The 20,159-nt window shown below is 40.6% G+C and overlaps 3 protein-coding genes and 1 gene segment (V, D, J or C); 2 read left to right on the top strand and 2 right to left on the bottom strand.

The window, feature by feature from the left end:
* LOC108874845 (Ig kappa chain V region Mem5) overlaps positions 1 to 20,159 on the bottom strand; it is a 43,838-nt gene that overhangs the window by 12,146 nt on the left and 11,533 nt on the right. The window lies entirely within an intron of this gene.
* Positions 1 to 20,159, top strand: part of LOC108874875 (Ig kappa chain V-III region MOPC 63-like) — a 34,164-nt gene that overhangs the window by 3,352 nt on the left and 10,653 nt on the right.
* On the top strand, positions 2,008 to 9,898 carry LOC108874878 (excitatory amino acid transporter 5-like). Its single transcript, XM_018663425.2, has 11 exons — positions 2,008 to 2,190; positions 3,242 to 3,321; positions 3,709 to 3,924; positions 5,886 to 5,928; positions 6,046 to 6,259; positions 6,447 to 6,546; positions 7,601 to 7,834; positions 7,948 to 8,142; positions 8,228 to 8,362; positions 8,471 to 8,618; positions 9,059 to 9,898. The coding sequence occupies exons 1-11, from the start codon at positions 2,023 to 2,025 to the stop codon at positions 9,203 to 9,205; spliced, it is 1,680 nt and encodes a 559-aa protein (XP_018518941.1). The 5' UTR covers positions 2,008 to 2,022; the 3' UTR covers positions 9,206 to 9,898.
* Positions 10,355 to 19,991, bottom strand: elavl1a (ELAV like RNA binding protein 1a). 4 transcript variants are annotated; one of them, XM_018663418.2, is made up of 7 exons: positions 19,847 to 19,991; positions 17,663 to 17,722; positions 15,539 to 15,719; positions 14,889 to 14,992; positions 14,166 to 14,319; positions 13,798 to 14,023; positions 10,355 to 13,425 (listed from the first exon to the last, which is right to left on the bottom strand). In XM_018663418.2, exons 2-7 carry the CDS (start codon positions 17,696 to 17,698, stop codon positions 13,101 to 13,103), a joined length of 1,026 nt encoding a protein of 341 aa, XP_018518934.1. In that variant the 5' UTR covers positions 17,699 to 17,722; positions 19,847 to 19,991; the 3' UTR covers positions 10,355 to 13,100. The 4 variants fall into 4 exon arrangements, with proteins under 4 accessions (XP_018518934.1, XP_018518933.1, XP_050934015.1 ...); XM_018663417.2 differs by having other exon boundaries at positions 14,157 to 14,319; positions 19,847 to 19,990; XM_051078058.1 differs by having other exon boundaries at positions 15,539 to 15,730; positions 17,662 to 17,722; positions 19,847 to 19,990.

Here is a 20,159-nt window from a genome sequence, read left to right on the forward strand (position 1 = left end):
CTCTGACCTGTACAACTAACCCAAAGGTTAAGACATGGTCAGATGGGACAAGTAGAGTACACTGGTATTTGCAGAAGTCTGGAGAAACTCCCAAGTTAGTCATGAGAAATGGTAAAAATCCCACAGATGAGTTTTCTTCTCGATTTACTGGCAGAGGAGACGGTGTGAACACTGCTTTGACCATCAGTGGAGTTCAGACTGAGGATGCAACAGTTTACTACTGTTCAGCTTATGAAGAAATAAACAGTGCCTGGGTGTGCACACAGTGATTTGTAGTCGTACAAAAACCTCCCTCAGTCAGACTGCAGAGACACTGAGCTGTTACAGCAGGAACTGACTGCAGCTGCTGAAGAGGAAGAGACTGAACACAGAGCTCACACTAACCTCACCGAGCACCAAATACAGATTTACACTAAAATAAAGGCACATTTTGCTGAAATTTTCAGACCACTTTTTGTCAATTTAGCAAAAAAGCTTACATAAAGTTTTAATGTCATGGTGATTGTTTTTGTTAGCAGAAGCACTATTTATATTTATTCCACTATTTCCAGTCAGTTGTTACAAGTCATTGTAGTGAAACTAATATTTCTTGTTTTTATGTTTTTTCATCCCAAGCTTTTCATTCAGAGAGGGAGAAGAGGGAGGGGCCGGGGGTGAAAGTTCATGAAGAATCACGAACAAGTGTTTCTAAGAATGTGTCCTTTTCGTACCATTGTGTGAGCTTGCTGCATGCACAAGGATTAAATGTTATTGGATTGGTTACAGGTGACGTAGGTGCAGACATTGTTGGACAGGAGAGAGTCAAGTTTGGATCTGTTCCCAGGTCAGCATGGACACTGTGACGTCAGCAGACGCGGGGCAACTACAGAATTAACAAAGCATGCAAACACACGCTAAAATAACCAGACAACCTGGATGACTGATAACAACAGTATGCCATGGTTACTGTTAACACTGGCTGCTTTTACACCACTGATTAAAAAAGAGTGTAGAGAAAGACAGAAAGAGTCAATCTATTATAAACAGTCATGCATAAATAAACACAAACAATAAAGTTAGCATGGCAGTGATCACTTGTCTCCTCTGGAGAAAGAGTGCAAGCACATTCCCCACCACAGCCTGTAGGGTTTAAGTTCACGCCGGCACCTGAAGGTTCATCTGAGGCAGCTCCTCTGGGCCAGCGACGCATCATTTACCAGCTAAAATGACAAGTCCTGACATTAAGGCTTCTTAGTGCATGCCCTGACCCCTGTGTAGGTGACACAGCCTAACGTCACGGTGAGATCATAGGACAACGAAGTGCCGGGGCATGTTCTGAACACAGAGGGCTGATGGTGCTGTGGTGTCTTACCTTTGGCCTCTGCCCTCTGATAATCCTGCCTGCAGAGTTCAGTTCCCTCACTCACACACAGTGGAATCAAAGTCCAGCGTCAATGTTTGCCCCCAGAGAGCAACAAGTGTATCAGTGATGTCACACTATCTTGTTTAGATTTCTTTTTTATTACTGTCAGTAACTTACTTCTTGTGATTTTGTAGAATCTGATTAGTTAATTAACCAAAAGCAATACTGTTTGGAGGATGTAGGAACAACAAGTTCCACTGCAAAAGTTGTTTTACCTTGTTTGTTTGTCTAGGGTTGAGTCACAGAGGTCAAAGTTCAAGCACCTGTTTTATGAATGGGATGCCTTGGGCTTTCTAATCAGTGCTGAGGTCTTGTCTTTAGCCTCTTCAATAATCCTGAGTGGCTCTGAAGGAGCCTGTGTTACCATGGGATAGGGATAATCCACTTAGGCAACACTTTACCAGGAATCAGTTAGTCAACGCTTCCTCTCTCAGACTGGATGAGCTCCTCAGTGTGAAACAGGACCCACATTTGATCAGATTGTCAGACTGGCTGTCCTCCGCCTCGGATCTTGTGGGATACATACAGATCTACCTCATTCACCAGGAGATCCGGATATCTGTGGTCGCTCAGGTCAGGGGGGAGGGGGGGACTGTTAGGATACGGGCCGAGCCTGAATCATGATGGAGGGGTTGAAGAAGTCGTTGAATAATATGGTGTCGGTGAAAATCAGGGAGTATGTGAAGGACTACTGCAAGAGGAATGGCCTTCTGACGCTCTCAGTCTTTGCTGTGGTGACGGGCTGCGTGCTTGGATTTGTCCTTAGGTCGCTCAACCTGTCCACACAGGTATGGATGAGTGGATGGAAATTCAACAACAGGCAATGTTATATAAAGCTAACAGAATATAATGGAAAATATGTGAAGAGGGAAACAGAAAATCAGATGTAACAGGGAAAACAGAGGAAGTGCAGAAACAGTGAGAGCAGCTATAATCAATATTTTTACAATAACATTTGATTAAAATGTGTATTTGTATGTGGAAGGTATTGTTTGAAGTGATGAACACAAAGAGAGTCTTATAGCTTCTTTTAACTCATTGTTTTGGCTTAAAGAGGAGTTGGAGGAGACCAAAAACAGAGTCACAAAAAAAGCAAAAAAACTCAAAATTAAGAAAAAATTTTGAAAAAGGCACACTGTTTCTTCATATGATCTCAAAGGGTAATAATATATCAGTGTTGTGTTTACAGCTTGTTTCCACTGATGGCCCAAAAATCAGTTACTGTAGTTTTAATTAATGACAAACAAATTAGAAATGTTAAAATGTCTGGTTAAAGGCCAAATACACTCCTGATATTATGCTACAGTGATGTAACATGCTCTAATTGGACCCAGAAGCTTATGAGACTGAATCAGTGATTAGTGTCCAGAGTGCTCAGCAGTGTAACCTTTGTGGCAGCAGCAGCCTATAAAACATACAAGATCCTTAAAGTGAGAGTGAATGCAAATGGCAAATTAAAACAAAGGGCCACACTCACAGCTATGAGAAAAAATAAAGTGCATGAGAAATAAATTTTGTGATATCAACAGTAAATCAATTTGCAAAACACACGCACATCTTTATTGTCCAGTTTCTGAGTCCAAAATTGTAATAAATGATATATACATATGACTATTTTATAGTGTTACAAGTCCTTGGACATCAAACATAATACAAAATAAATATCCTCAGTATCAGATTTATTTAACTAACACTGTGTTGCTGAAATGTACTTCTGCATTACTGTGCTATACATGTCTCCTGTCTCCCCACAGGATCTTCACCTGTGGGATGTTATTTGGTCATTACAGTAAAAGTGGAAAATGCGGTTTGCTTCACGTGTTTCTCTCTCATATACAGGCCAAGATCTACTTCTCCTTCCCTGGAGAGCTTCTGATGAGGATGTTAAAGATGCTGATTCTGCCACTTATCACCTCCAGGTAAGAAGATGTGAAACACAACTGCAATCACATGCAGTGTTTTGAAACTGTCACCATCTTTCTGACCCACAGTCAGAGAATGACTATGAAATGTGTCACTCCTCTGATATATCAACAAATAAACATCTGACATCAATTGCAGTATTAACCATCTGTCTGATCAGTAAAAAATGTGAGAGCCAAATCTTATCTTTAATTAACAGTGTTTGTATGTGATGCTCCATTTCATTCTCAAAGAAGCATGAGAACAAAGTTTTCCAGTGTTGTTTCCATGTAAATATTTTGGGCGAAGGAATATTTCTGAGAGGTCCGGAGCATCCTGGTGGTGATTTGAAACATTTCACAGTTTAAACAGGACTAATCACCCACCTCTGTTTTCCCATCCAGTCTTATGTCTGGTCTGTCAGCCATGGACACAAAGGCAAGCGGCCGGCTGGGAGTCCTGACCATCACCTACTACCTGTGGACGACCTTCATCGCTGTCATCGTGGGAATCGTGCTGGTGCTCATCATTCACCCGGGGACAGGCTCAGAGAAAGACGGTCACCACGCCAGCTCAGGACCTGTTATGACTTCTGCTGACGCTCTGCTGGACCTCATCAGGTAAACATCACGCATTGACAACATGAACCTAATGACCGCCGTCACTTGAACAAAGACGCTGAGCTCCCCACCAGTTCTGTTGCTGCTCTGTAACTGACCTCTGACCTCCCTGTGGAATTTGAACAACAAAAAAAAGATGATGATTCAGATGTGATTTAACTTATTCTTCCCTAAGCATCTACAGCCATATTGGTCAAATATTGGACAAGTTAAGATTTTTTACCTACTAATGGTACTAGATAAAGATTTTTAAATTCAACTTGAGAGAGGCATGAATGTCTGTTATGGCGATGCATCCAGTAGTTGTTGAGACATTTTAATCAAAGCCACAAATGTCAACATCATGGTAGAGGAAAAGTCAGAGTGATCACCAAAATCCTTCAGATTCATCTCATGGAAACCACGAATGTCTGTGAAATTTGGTGTCAATCCATCAGGTGAATGTTGACATATCACTGGATAAGTGCAATACGATTCACCATCTGGGTATTATGAATATATGTACCAAATATCATGGTAACCTATCCATTAGTTGAGGAGTTTTGGTCTGGTGGACCAAAATGGTGGACCAACCATCACTGCCATCCCTAGAGGCACGTCGCTATCATGGATAAAAACTACTAATACGGATTGTCTCTCCCTCTAGTCAACTTGGTTAAGATGTTCCTCCTCTTTACCATTTCATAAGAGCAGGAAGAACCGGACTAGACAGCATTTTGTCATAGCACCAAATTAGGCTTTCCTGGTAAACAGATTTTTCTTCCATTTGTTGCGTGTTCCAAAAGGGATTTCACATGAGAATCAAGAAGAAGAGACAGTGACACACTTGGGGTCTTTGCTATTTTTAGACTGATAATTGGAAAATAGTAATTCCCACCTTCACTTCACTTTAAGACGAGACTCCAGATTTTCCACTACAGGATTAAGATGTTAATGCCTGGAGAAAACCAGTACAGATTAATTCAGACCAGTGCAGATCCAGTTCAGACCTTGTAAATTCTCTGTGCTTCCTTGGGAACAGGAAGCTGACACAAAAGGTTTCACAACAAAACAATAGGAAGTCAAAAATCAAGAGAACCTCAGCAAACAAAACATCCTGAAAAAGTGGTTTGTTCTGACATTGAGTGAACTCCAATGACTTCAAAATTATGTTAAAACAAATAAAATGGCAGCAAAACAAAACAAATCAGCATCTGAATGTACCTCTAAACTATTGTTGTCACCAATGGAAGTGTTTCAACATTGTATTAAAAAAGTGAAGGACGAAAGTGCTTGTAAAATAGTTGCAGTGTCACCGCAATGCAGCAGGTCGGCTAAACATAGGGAGACGCTTAATTGTGATCTGTTAAGCACTTTCTCAGAAGGTCAATTGGGCAGTGCTACGCTCTGTGAGGTGGAGCCTACAGTTCGCTGTGTGTGCTCCGGCTTACTGCAGGGCCATTCATGTCAGAGATCCACTAATACTTTCCTCCTTAAACCTGATTATTTTAGAGAGCTGTGGCCGGGTGTTTGTATGTGTTGGTGTAAGCCAAATGTCAGCTGTACATTTCAGTCCTCTTACGTGTTTGACTAACTTGCTCCCTGAGTTCAGTGTCACTGACGTATGCTGTATAAACACAGTCCCAGTATAGGATGCAAGCTGTGCCCATGCAACCTCCCATCTTGTTATGATGTGAAAGCCTCCCTCTGTTTTCCTGTGTTGTATGAAAATGGACTTCACCTAAAACTATCTTGAATCTTGTATCTCAGTATACTTTAAACACATAGTAATTCATGAACATTATTCCAGTTAACTCATGTTGTACCAGGAGAGAAGAAACAGCCCCTGTGATCAATATACATATACAAGAGCTCTTTAACTAAACTGGAAAATATACATCCAAACTGGAAATATTTGTAATGCTCTTTCACTACTGACGTGATCTAATATACTGCATTTGTCTGTATACTGTCTTTTATAGGAACATGATCCCGTCAAATCTAATTGAGGCAACTTTTCAACAGGTGAGTGGACAACTGGAGGAAACTCACATTAGATTGTAAAATACTGCTCATTAATTCAGTGCTCAACATCCACATATTAACAGATGTTTATGGTTATTCTCCTTGATCCCACTCCAGTACCGGACAGATTTGGTACCAATTGTGCAAAACTCTGATATAAAAGAGTCTCAGGCCAACTATGTGTACGTCATGCCCGACTACCACAACCCACGCCTGGGCCACCCAGTCTTCCTGGAGATCACCCCTGCACCTGACATCAAGTATAAGATCGTCCCCAGTACGAGCAAAGGCATGAACGTACTGGGAATTGTCATCTTCTCTGCCACCATGGGTAAGACTAACACACAGCAAACGTTGCCCTTATTAATGGCTTATATTTGATCTATAATTTGTGAATGAACTAATCATGAATCAGCTTTAATTGAGTAATTGGTTACAACTTCTAAACCCTGTATCAGAGGTAAGCAAGGCGTACCATAATCACTAACTACACGTGTCAATGTACTGTCTGTTCTCAGGTTTGCTGCTGGGGAAGATGGGAGAGCGTGGAGCACCACTGGTCAACGTGTGCCAGTGCATCAACGAGTGCGTCATGAAGATCATTAACGCAGCTATGTGGTAAGACTGCAATCCCTCTCTGTCTTTCACACACTCGCACACACACACACACACATTCACAAATACACTACTGTGTCATGCACACACGTTCAAAAATAGACAGACTACACAGAGTCCACAGAGCAGAGCCAGATTATTTCTAAAAATAAATGTCACACAACGACGCAGGGAAGAGTTACTGGTGGCGTCTTTAGTGTCCTTACTGGCTGACACTTGGATTACACCTGAGTGAATGGAGCAAGGAGGCATTTTCATGAATAAGATTAATGTTGAATAATTGGATGTATAACTACACATGGTACTGATGGTGGATAGTACTATACAGTGTATGACTAAAAGTATGTGGACATCTGTGAAAACACTGTGGCCACCTGAACATTACACACATTTTAGAACATCTCATTTCAAATTCATTCATTTATCTGCTGATATAAAAACCTCCACACTTCTGGAGCTTGGCTGCAGGTGGCTCTGTCACTGATGTTGGGTGATAAGGCCTGGCACATAGCTGACGTCCCAATTAATCCCAAAGGTGTTTGGATGGGGTTGAGGTCAGGAGAGTCAAGTTCTTCCACACCAGATTCGGAAAACCATTTATCACCATTCAGCCAATACCTGGCTTTGTGTGCAGGGGTATTGTTAAGGGTTCCCTGTGGAGGATTACACAGGATTACGCAGGATTACCCAAAAAGTACAGACCTGATTTGAACCAAACTTGGTGGAAGGACAGGGCATGAGCCAGGGAAGAAGCTGTTACATTTGAGTACGAGCACTGACTTCTTCTTCCTTGCTTTTGTCAGTGTGTTGCTACATTTCTTACCACATTACCACCACTGACTGTCGGCTGGTGGGATAATACAAAAGAAGTTGCAAGAATGTGCTTTGCATGATTTAACAAGACAATGATCCAAATGTAAAAACATTGCTCCATTGCACCACTATTGATCAAAATCTCCACAGGGTACCCTCAAGTTGAAATAAGAAAGAGCTTCTTCCTGAAATGTTTTCATGAAGTTCCAAGATTCAAACACATTCTCCTCTCTCCTCTATGCAGGTACTTTCCCTTCGGTATTGTGTTCCTTGTGGCCGGGAAGATCCTGGATATGCACGACCCGGCCCACCTGGGGGAGAAGCTGGGCATGTACTTCATCACAGTCCTGTCCGGTCTGTTTGTGCATGGCCTCATCCTGCTGCCTCTCTTCTACTTCTTCTTCACTCGCAAAAACCCCTTCTCTTATATCAGGGGGCTGCTGCAGGCTCTTGTCATTGCGTTGGCCACCTCATCCAGGTAAGTAGAGATGGATATACATGCACTGATGATTTTTATCCCAGTCATGTAAACGTAGTCTAGTCCCTCCACTAAGTACCTCATTCCAGATCCTTTGTCTTCTTCCTCTGCAGCTCAGCCACTCTGCCAATCACCATGAAGTGTCTCCTGGAGAACTGTGGGGTGGACCGGCAGATCGCTCGCTTTGTGTTGCCAGTGGGAGCTACCATCAACATGGATGGGACAGCTCTGTATGAGGCAGTGGCGGCCATCTTTATCGCTCAGGTCAATGAGTATGACTTGGACTTTGGTCAGCTGGTCACTATAAGGTGAGAACAAACACTGTCCTCTGTTCTCTCGTGTTGAAATGATTTTTAGTTTTCACCTCTAACATCTTGCCTCTTGTCTCATCAGTATCACGGCAACAGCAGCCAGCATCGGGGCAGCTGGGATACCTCAAGCGGGTCTGGTTACCATGGTGATTGTCCTGACCTCTGTGGGGTTACCGCCTGCTGACATCTCACTGATTGTGGCCATCGACTGGGTTCTGTAAGTTCCACTAAAAATGATATTATAAACAGTAAAGAGTACCAGTGGGTCTTTTGGGGGCTGTTGGGACAGTGTGTAAATGTTTTTTTTGTTTCATTTCTTTCTCAGTGATCGCTTCCGGACAATGATCAATGTTCTTGGTGATGCCTTAGCTGCTGGGATTATGGCTCACATATGCAAGAAAGACTTTGAGAGAGCAGCCACTGCTGCGGCTGCTGCCAACACCCCTACCAGTAACGGAGGTGGTTATCAACGGGTGAGGAGGATTTTCAGTTTATTCAAATTGGGTCAAGTCAAGTACACATGCACATGTGAGGATTTAAACACCTGAAAACTAGACTTGAAATCTTTCCCTGAAGATTTAATATCAAGCTAAACTATCAAAGATCAATTTTGGGAAAACAGGACACAGTCTACAGCCATGCTAGCATCTCTGAGAGACAATGCTTTGAGCTAAATGCTAATGTCAGCATGTTAACATGTTTACAAATATGTATGCATCACTTTTCACACACTGAATATTTAAAGACATCTTTTTATGCTATCATTTTGAATTTCATAGCCGTTTTAAAAACATTCATGGTCATTTTTGCTCTAAGCTTTGATTCTTTTCTTTAATTTGAAAAAAACCCAACCTTTTGAGATGTACTTTCACCATCTTAATTAACTCTGCTGTTGTTTGCATCTTCCCTACAGAGAGACACAGTAATCTCCTTTGGTAACCAGAGTGTGGCTCTGTCTGATGCTCCTCTGATCGCACACCGTTGCGATTACGTGTTTGAGGTGGACGGAGACAACGTGCTGGAGAGGCCTGTGCCCTGCTATAACCTCTGCCAAGTCTGAGACACTTAAACGGGATGGACAGCGAGGGATTTTGCCTTCTACAGCACAGATTCACCTCTCAGGGCCAAAAGGACCATCATCTGAGGCCTAAAAATGCAGTTAGGTTTCCATCCTAAATGAGACCGAAGGTCAAATATATTGTGGTGTCAGGGTTAGGCGGCTTAAATGGATTTTGCCCGTGCCATGCCGAAAACAAAAACCTCCATTACTTGATATATACTGTATACTGTAAGCCTCCACTCAGTTATGACTGGATGACAGGAGTTGTATGGAAATGCATGAAGTATACACATATAACCTAAATCTAAACTCAAATGCAGAGATAATATGTTACAATAACATGCATCAGATGAAGATTAGTGTTGATCAGTTAGACATTCACAGTAGACCTGTATTAATGAAGTCTGATTTAGACTTAAGTCAAGGTTTTGAGTTGCCTTAACCTGATCTCAGTTTTGACAATAATCCTGAGAACCTGAAAGACTTGAAAGAAAAGAGAAAGTGACGAGTGAGAGGAGAAAATTCATTTTGTTGCAGGGAACTTTTAACTATGTTAGACATGTATTAGATACTAATGTGACATTTACAAAAATATTTATATTACTGTAGAACAAAGAAATCACTTTAAGATGCTTGTTTTTATACGTATACTTTTGTGTTCACGTTTTTCTAATAAAACCTGCTTTATTCAAAGTCCTGTCAAGTCAATGAGTAGTTTTCTTTTGAAACCAAATTCTGCAAAAATTGCTTTAGAACTTTATTAGGACTTAATATCTGCTTTAGATCAGTGTTTACCCTAAGAAGGATAGGGTACACTCCTTCCTTTCCACATTATGACATATATTGTGGAAGGTAAATTCAGTCACTTCAAGTGCTGGAGAGAAATGATTCAGTGTCGATGGTACTGACAATGGCAGAGGAAAATATGCAGCCATGTCACCACCATCTGGTCTCAGAAGGTAATAACAGGGTCTGTACCATGTGATCAGCTGAAGGTCAGGTGATTTCACAAGATAAGGCATTCATCTTTGCTGAAACTATGACAACCCCCAACTCATATTTCATTGCCATTGTCTTCCATCACTTCATCTGTGTCCACTTGTTCGCTTGCTGAGGAGTAAAACAGGTAATGTAGTCATGTTACAACAATGCTATTGCACCATGTTTTTATTGAAATGATCCAAGGTTAGAAGACATTTAATGGACTTCAACTTAGTGTCCGTTCAATAAACAAAACAAAAATCAATAATCCATTAAAAACACTCCAATAAGTAACAAGTATGACAAAGTATGTCAAATAAATACTTGCGCCTCCTCTGATGTAAAATACACCATATCCATTTATAAATTAAGGCGGAATGCAGTTTTGTCTGACTGCCCCTAAAACAAATTCACTTGCATCTGTCATGCAAATCCAACTAAACTGCTGAGAAAACTAAGCAGTAACATGTCAGTAGAAAAAAGAAATTATCAAAAAACGATGACAGTCCAACACTACAACAAATGTCTATCACCTGCTTTGAGCAAGTCACCAAGTATTGCACAAAGTTAAGGATTGTGACACAAACATAACATGGAAATACTAAATCAAAAAGCACTTTTAAGAGGAAAATCTGAAGCTGTGTGATGGAAATACTCCTTTCAGAGATCGATTAAATAGATTAACTACCCATTTAATGAAGTGTTAGGTGAATTATTGCTGGGGAGGGAATTGGGTTTTAAAAGTGAATCCTAAAAAAGTGTGAGCAGGTACTGTCCTCAAAAATCATTAGCTACTTCCGAGTGGTTCCTCTGTTCAATTTATGGTTGGCTTAAATAATTTTGTAAACAATTACAGTACTGATGCTAATACTCCACATTTCAACCGCCGTAGAGAACAAAACAATCTACCAAATTCATCACTAGAAAAAGATGAGCAGTGATATGACAATAACGTTGTCTGAATGGACGATATGAAAAGTGTTTGACTGAGCATGTAAACAAAGCTAAGTCCTCACTAATTAACAGTAAAGCCATCAGACAAATATCAGCTCAATGGGTTTGGATCTAAAAGCCTAAAACGTTTTTCTCATGTCATCAAACACAGCCCATCCCAAACAGCTAGGTATCAAAAAAGCAGATTTACTAAGTCAGGTGACAATAAATAATCCTGACATTCAACTCACAACTGCCTAAAAGACAACTGCACCAAAAGTGACCACAAACAGCTTCAATTTGCTAATTATGTTACTCTTCAGTGGTTTATAATTATCTGGCCATGTCAGAAATGTTACTTCATAAAATGTCTGCTGTACAACTTTCCTTCAAGTGTCTGTGCACAGTTTAAATAACCTTATATCCATTAACATTGGTCCATATGTTGTTAATCTGTCAAAAAAATTTTTTAGCCTGTTTTGGTTGTTAAAACACTGTGTAACCCATAGTCCGTTTTTGCGTGACCAGGGATCTTTATATCAGCGCCGCAGATTTACTACTAGAAAAATAACAGAACAAAACTCCAAACCAAATCTAAAAAAGGTAAATAAAAAAAGAAACAAACGAAACAAAACTTTCAGCAAAACAAAATAAAATTTAATGGTTTATGTTCAAAGTGAAACAACCAAAAACAAAAGAAATGGATCAAAAGAAAGCAAATCTAAACTGAAATCATTAACAAAGGCCATTAATTTCTCTACAAACTTGAGATAAGAACTTCGTTAAAACAAGTTTGTAACTTACATTGTAACAAATAAAAATCTAAGCCTCTACAAAGAAAAAGAAAAAAAATCCAAACAAAAAGAAATCAAATTAACTCAAAATGAAAGAAAAAACAAAACAGAACGGCAAACTGAGTCTGAATGATGTTGCTCTCAGTCAGTGTCAGATATAGCCTTAGTACCTGTTCAAAAAAATAAAATAAAATAAAATAAACAAACCAAAAAAATCTAAAAAGATGTGAATTTACCTTGTGAAAATCTGCGGAGAAAAAACTCTTCTGGGGTTATAGGATCAAATCTCTCCCTGTCTTTGGTCCATCTCAATACTCTACTCACTGACGGGGGGATCATTTTCAACAGGACGCTCCTGAAATATAACTCAGAATAGAATAAAAAGACACTTTACATAGGGATAACAAAAAAAACCTTTCCCTCCAGAGCTTGTCATGTTTAAAACTGTTCAACTGGTTGGAGGGTGAGCAAAAGTCATAGATTAACATCAAAAAACTGATATTCATAGTAACCTAAAACAGACTCGTTAAAAGTGCTTTGCTCTTAGATTGACTCAAAAGACAGTGAGTGGCATTGTAGGTTTGTGTGTCCGCTGGATGATCGTTTAAGGCATCTATTTCTACTTATGATGAGGATCCAGGACAAAGCACTGCTTTCCCAAAATGAAACAACCACTGGCTCCTGGCAACATATTGTTCTTCACCTTCTTTAGACACTGAATTATTCACTCAAACTTCAATACGTGGAGAACAATTTGCAGGGCTTTCCTCACGCTCTGTATTTTCAGTGCACTGTTTGCCTGCCTCTTTATCTAGTTCCCACAGTACATGCAACACAAATGGACAGTATTTTATTTTTTTAAGGTCATTTTCAAATGTTATCTTGGGGGTATCTTGGGATTTTGCCCTGTAAATCCTCTCCCTAAAAATTAAAACTACTGAGTGTCCACAAGCCCCAAAGCATGACTATAAAGATGAAAAAAACAAAAGAAAAAGAAAAAAAAATCAGCTAGACACTCTTTTAGACGAGTACAAAGGTGCAGAAGAGCGAACGTCTCATTTAACTCTGAATACACTAAAACCCAAAGTGATGTGCCAGACTTAAACTTTCGCTCAATCAAATAAAAGCCTGGCGCAGGTCATTTCCCCTCCCGCCTCCTCCTCTACACCTGATTGTCCAGCCTCTCTCTATTTGTGGCCCTTGTTGGTCTTAAAGGACACTTGCAGTATCTTGTCTCCGAGCCGGTAGCCGTTGAGGCTGGCAATGGCCATGGCCGCCTCCTCGTAGTTTGTCATGGTAACGAAGCCGAAGCCCTTGCACTTGTTGGTGTTGAAGTCTCGGATCACCTTGACGTTGGTGACTGCGCCGAACGGGCCAAACATCTGCCACAGGATGCTCTCGTCGGCGTCCTGGCCCAGGTTGTAAATGAAGATGCACCAGCCGGAGGTGGAGTTCCCGGGCACACTGACGCCACCCATGCTGCCCATGTGATCAACACCCATGGGAGAAAACCTACAATGAGAGGTTTTTCATTGAGTCGGGACATGTTACACACATACATTCAGAGACAGTAATAATACCAGTACATCTTCATGCATTTAAGAACTTTCACAACTATCACAAGTTTCCAAACTTTTTCAAATGTTTCTCCTTATTTTCCTCAGTCCAAGATAGGCATCTTCATGTTTTGAGTATGACTGACGTGTTTAGTCGTTTCATGTGTACTCTCTTTAGATAAATGAGAGTTAAAACAAGCCATCACTAGTCACTTGGTTATCACAAACAACACACAGAGCAGCGACTTGTCTGAAATTACCTGTGGCTTGTCTGAAACTAGCTGTGGTTTAAAGTAAGATAAAGTCCTACGTTCACAACTTCTCTCACCTAAACCGCTGTGCTTGGTGGTGTAAGGGCCCTCCGAAGCGCCGGGACTGGTTGTGGTAGAGCTGAGAAATGAGCTGTGTGTTCTTTGCCTGGTTTGGGTTGGCAGCAAATTTCACTGTGATTGGTTCAGAGGCCCCTGGTGGCTTCTGGCCGTTGAGGTTCTTGACGGCGTCCTCCGCCTCCGCCCGCTTGTCAAAGCGAATGAAAGCCACCCCACGGGACACACCTAGGTACGAGAGAGCAGCTGGTGACTGCCTATTCTAATACGAGCAGCGCAACTACATTTCAGAGTGAATATAGCTGCTCTCTGGTGGCTACTGTTACTGTAAGGAATTTTAAAAAGCAAGGAAGTCATTCACCTGTCGTACCTGTACCCTGATCAACAAGTACCCGGGAATTAATGATGCGTCCGTAACGTGAAAACATGTCCTCCACGTCTTTCTGGGTCATGGACTTTGGCAGGCCGCTGATATACAGGTTGGCATCCTTTATTGTATCAGAGCTGGGCCGTGCATATGAAACCTGGTAACAGGAAGCAACAATCACCTGATTAAAACGCTGATACACATGTACAAAGTAAAGTAACAAAAAAACTATCAAGAGTACAACAAGCACTTAGAGCTACTGCACTGTTACCAAATCATTCATCTGAAAGGTGTTGTCTATTTATTAAAAACAACACTTTTGGACTATCAAAAGAAAACTAAATAAAATTCTCTGATAAACAAACTGTCCCCTAAGTGGTTTAAGTTATTAAGTCTTCCATCTGAGCAAAAATGAGTGAAGTCAGAAGCATAAACGAACATTACAGCAACAAAAAAATGAAATCAAACTGATCAAAAAGGTACTTTTTTAAAAGAATTAAATACACAAAATACAGAATCTGACAGAATGTGTCAAATAAAATAAGTGAAATTAAAATCAAACTCAACAGACATGTCAGATAGGGCAGTAAGTGAGCTGTAAAAGCAGTATCACTTCCTCGGGCTGACATGTACTAGCTAGTTAGCGGACAGCACAGGAGCCACAGGAGAGTTATATGACATGACATCTTTGGTTTGAGAATTGTAGAACACCTTATTGCACGTTACCTTGATAGTTTTGGACTGTAGCCTTAGTCCATTCAGTGTACTGATAGCTCTGTCTGCATCACTAGGGTTAAGATAGTTAACAAATCCGTACCCTAAACTGTGGCCTAGAGAAAAAAAAAGGAAAACAATAAAATAAAACAAAAAAACGTTGTATAGTTCAAAAAAAGCTGCAAACAAATAAATATTTAAAAACAAAAACAAATCTTAACATTGCATGCTAGTCTAAACAAACAAACAAAGAAACTGTCTACAATTAAACAGGGTTGGACTGGTTGGAATAAATAAAACAAGTCTGTGGTGGTGAAAGGCTTTGAGTGAACTACTACCCAACTCAAGCAAGAAAATCAATTTGGGAAATCTTTCAAATAAAAGTTACATTATAAATCAGGACAGAGGAGCCAGAGAACAGCCCTTTAGTAGATACCCTGCCCATAAAGACAAACTCATTTGAAAATGACTGACAGGCCAAACTATTCTCTAAGACATAAAGCTGGATCACTACTGATATACTCAGAGGTTCTTGCCACAACTTGTATTTATTTTTTTTGCCAAGTGTGTAACAGGAATCCATTGCCATTTAAAAAGAAAATCATGTGTTTAAGCGTCGATCTGGTCTGTCACAGGTCTTATCGCTTCAGAGCGTAGCATACCTGCAACTTTGTCTCGAATCAGCTTGGCAGACTCCACCTCTCCGATGCTGCTGAAGAGGCTCCGCAGCTCATCCTGCGTCATGCTCTGAGGCAGGTAGTTCACTATCAGGTTGGTCTTGGCATCCTTCCCCTCGTCCCCTCCCATGTGGTCTTCATAACCGTTCGACATGTCATACACCTCCTGCAAGTCAGCCAGGTGGGCCGAAAAAACACGAAGCAAAGTAAGCACGCAGCGTAGAAAGAACAAAAAAAAAAAATTATAAAAAGCTTTAACAGGCACAAAAGCCTGCAAACTTTACACATACACAGGTAATATGTAAAAGATGTCCACTAAAAGAAGTAAATTCAAACAAATTATTTTCTAATTAAATTGCTGCCAGCAGCACAAAGTCAAAGTCAGAGTGAACAGTGTCCCATACACGTCCTATATTTTATACTCTGCAGGCTTCACTGACCTCGCCTCTACCCTGCTACCTCAAACGACCCCATTACATCACTGACACAGAAAGCAGAGCACACAGTGGGTATAATAACATAACAGGAGGTGCATGCTATCTGGAAAGCTCCCATGTAATACAACATTTTTATCTTAAGAAATGTTTAAAGTTTTTTCCCCCCACATATGCTCTTTAAAAAAAAAGACCAATCTGTTTGTGGCTAATCTCTCAAGCGTTATGCAAATTCATGAAAAGCACACAGAATTACCAGTCGACTGGAAGAACCAGGGACTAAATTTAGTTCCTGCATGAAAAAGTCCCTGCTCCAGGGGGGTAGTGCTTTCAGGAACTTGGGACAGTGGAGTTTGGAGGGCTGACTGTTGCTGACTGATCACACACAGATGCAGCAGCTGCTTCAACTTATGTACCACTCCATTCATAAGAAAGAAAGTAGTGTTGATATTAGGAGGAGGAGCAGACATTTCTTGTTATTTATTAACATTAAACACAAGGTTAGGCTTTGTCGTCGGCTTCCTGGCTTTTTAAAGAGTGCAATAAGGAGAGTGCATGTGAATGTGCTGCAATGAAAGATCAACGTGAGCGAACGAGAGAAATTTTATTTGCTGATCATAAAACACTAAGTAGAGTGCTTAGTTTGGAGACAGTTTCAGTTTCTTTTTCCACCTCCGTATATCTCCCTCTCATTCATTTATGACTGTGTTGTCATTTCCTTGTGTTTGACAACTGCACCACAATTTTTTCCAACTAATTCGTCTAATCTTCACACATCCTCAGATGCAGTGGAAATACAAAGAGTAATGTGCAAAAAAGACTCCTGGAACTTTCTGCTCACAAAGGGCTAACAATGTACATGCGGTGTAATTATAGTTCAATACAACAGAATAGCAGGGAGCGAAACATTTAAGGTCACATAATGGTAACTATTACACAAGCATGTGACTGAATTTAAGCTGCAAATTGGTCTCAGTGTAGTGGTTTACACTAAGACGATGTGAAATTTAAACTAAGGAATTCAATATAAAGGCCATACACAAAAGGTTAGTATTTGCAAAGAATGTAAGTAACTGTTTTATCCCCAGATTACCTTAATCACATGTTAGACTGCGGTCTTTTCAACCAATCTGAGGGGTCAGAATAGTTAAGTAAACAATGTAATCTGCTCAAAATAAGAATGAAGCATCACCTCATTATACTTATAAAACATTACTTCCGCTATCTGTTTAGTGGGGTGTACCATGGTGGACACATTTGCTGGACTCTGAAATAGGATCAGGCTCGAAATGGGAACCGATCCAGCGGTCGACCTGACAGTGGTCCATTCATGCAAGAGAAAGGTTGTGATTGTGTATTCTGGTGGGTAACATACACTGCCTCAGAGGATGAAGGAGAGTCCTGTATTAAACCAGTAAACATGGGCAAAGCTGGTGGGAGCTGGCACGCGCGTTTGTTTTTGAATACTCTTAATGCCACCTCACTTGTAAAGAATATAAAACCATTAGTTTTACCAGAATAAGTGAGTATAGTCTTCATCTTGTACACAAATTTATAACAGGGCTCTGTCCAATTCTCAGTATGGTGAGTCTGTATATTCAATTCAGTTAACTCAGTTGATAAGGTCACATGCTGCAGCGTATGGTTTGAATGGGAGCAGAGATCTCATACTCACTTTCAAGTACTTAATGTGTCCTCGACGAACTGCCATGAAGACACTTCACTGCTCCTAAGGCTGGATGGGGACAAAAATCAAAAGGCTCAGTGGGGCATTGAGCAAATAAGCATAAGAACATGGCATAAAGAAAATATAGACGTCACAAATATGTGATACCTTTTTTTAAAAAAAGCAAAAACACAACATCGGCAGCAATTTATGAAACCATTTTGCAAGGTTGTCAACTCTTCAGAGTCATGTAGGAGGTTGTAAAGAGGGCAGACATGTCATCGTGTGTCACCAATGTCTCCTTTCTTTGGTAATGAGTTTGCATCATTTGTAAACTGCTGCATGCTTACACAACATCCTGCATGTTGCTGTGCACAGTGCTTGAGAACTTGTCATTAATATCACTGCATAGATGAGCCAGATGTGTAGGTGGCTATATTTTTTGTAATGGTCAGTTTATCATAAAATTAATGCAAGATCTGCAGTGTTGGTATGTCTGGCTTCAGCCAGTACAACTGAAAAAGGTGGTCAGTCTCATGCTTTGGTTAAAGTGGATATTACATTTTCCTCTCACACCTCTGGCAATGCAGAGCACATCCACCTTTTTATTTGCAGAGTAAAATCTGTCATGTGTAAGGTCATGTTAAACACTCTTTAGACCACTGTATGATCATGGTAAACATGGAGGGTGGGAACCTCCCAATGAAACAAAACATTGATTGTCAGGAGAAAAAAAAGGGTCTGTTGGATTTTCACAACTAAGGCTAATTTCAGGGCTTATACAAAGTTAACCAAGTTAAATTTAAGCCCCTTTAATAACATATACAATTAAATTTAATATTGGTGTAACGATCATTCTGCCCAAAGTATTAAAATAAGATGGAAAACCAACAGGGATTAAATCACCTAGAATTAGTTGTTATCATATCACATTTTTCCAGCACTTCCCAGCAGTATATAATAATAACTCTTAATAATATGATTAATTAAATCGACGCAACCTGGACTCAAATAACCATAGTAGCACTGACAGATGGATTATGCAATAAAAGATGCTTCATTCATTCAAGGATAGATAAAATATTTACGAATCTAGATTTTTCTTCAGAGATTTTTTAAAAACTTTCTGATATATATACCCTGAATTTTAAGGAAAAAACTCACATAATATCTCAAAGAATTACCCCAGATAAAAACACAAGCTGTATTTCCCTGTAAGATAACCAGGTCCAGTTGAGGCATTGGATGGCAACAACTGACATGGAGAAAGTTTGGGTATGTTGTGGTGTTTCAGTTTAAAAGTGTTTTTAAATTATTAAGTAATGAGCACCACTACTCTTAATGTAAACCCACTCTGCAGTGTTAATATTTAGCATAGTACTCCACTGAAAAGTGGAGCTGTTGTAGGAGGTTTAGGGCAGAATTTGTACAACAGTAATTGAAAACACCTCAGCTGGTGTCCCCACAACTTTACCTGCTTTCTCTGGACAACCTCACTGTAGCACTTGAACACCACTTATAGCTCATACTGAGACAGACGCTGAGGATGTTACAAAAAACAGTGCCACAAACAGACAACATTGCTTTCGAATAAACGTTACATGGTGAACAACTAAAGACGGCTAATATAAAAATTTCAACAGACACAGCTTCAAACTGCACTCTGCTACCACAAATCCTGCTTTAGTATTGCATTTTCGTTTTTTTTTTCTCTTTTGCTTTCGTATCAATTCACGAGTAGCTCTCCATCTCGGAAACGTGCAGAGGCCTGATTAGCATGTCTAGCATTAGCAAGCTAGCAGCAGCATGCTCGCTCCTCTGTGATTAGAAGAGTAGGCAAATGTCTAATCATGCTCGACAAAAACAGGTATTACTTATCTACATCTTAACGCATACCGATTAAGACAGCCACTCGCACTGCGGTAGGAGGATAGCTTACGTGGCGCTCTCTTACCGGCTAGCTAACGCAAAGCACCGTGGCCCTATTTTGAAGAGCGTTGGATCACTGCGTTTCTGTCCCCGCGCCTAAACCCCAGCGGCCTGCTAACAGGCCACGGAGGCTAACGTTAGCCACCGTTACCTGACCGGTGGTTACAAAGGGCCGCAAGAACGGCACGGCAGTAATTTGACAAACATACAAACGTCGAGATATCAAAGTATACAGCTGAGACTTGTCAACATGTCAAATCTTACCAGCTTATTGGGCGTAGTTGATGTTTCTGCTTTCCTCTCCTATTATTTTTTTCTCCCTTGGCAACGTTCACTTCCCTCCAAGTCGACCTCACGTAGAAGACGAGTAGAGGAAGGAGCTACGTGACTATCCTCGCCACGCCCACTCTCGCCCGGCCACGCCTCTGCAGAGGAGCCGGCGAGGTCAACATCCATGGTCAGCATACACCCAGGTTAACTGTTCACTTTGTAGTTTGTGGTGCTGCTCAACTATACTGCGCTAGGCAGAGAGTTGTTGCTGTGCCTTTTTTTAAGACTCCATTAGCTTTATGTGTAC

Source organism: Lates calcarifer, linkage group LG19 (assembly GCF_001640805.2).
Source record: "Lates calcarifer isolate ASB-BC8 linkage group LG19, TLL_Latcal_v3, whole genome shotgun sequence".
Taxonomy (NCBI): domain Eukaryota; kingdom Metazoa; phylum Chordata; class Actinopteri; family Centropomidae; genus Lates; species Lates calcarifer.

Coding starts and splice junctions, on each gene's coding strand:
- LOC108874878 (XM_018663425.2), top strand. CDS start 2,023: ATGATGGAGGGGTTGAAGAAGTCGTTGAATAATATGGTGTCGGTGAAA. Junction 3,925..5,885: donor GCTCTGCTGGACCTCATCAG/GTAAACATCACG, acceptor TGTCTTTTATAG/GAACATGATCCCGTCAAATC. Junction 8,363..8,470: donor GTGGCCATCGACTGGGTTCT/GTAAGTTCCACT, acceptor TTTCTTTCTCAG/TGATCGCTTCCGGACAATGA.
- elavl1a (XM_051078057.1), bottom strand. CDS start 17,698: ATGGCAGTTCGTCGAGGACACATTAAGTACTTGAAAG. Junction 14,320..14,888: donor TACAGTCCAAAACTATCAAG/GTAACGTGCAAT, acceptor TCCTGTTACCAG/GTTTCATATGCACGGCCCAG. Junction 14,024..14,156: donor TCAGGGTACAGGTACGACAG/GTGAATGACTTC, acceptor TCTCGTACCTAG/GTGTGTCCCGTGGGGTGGCT.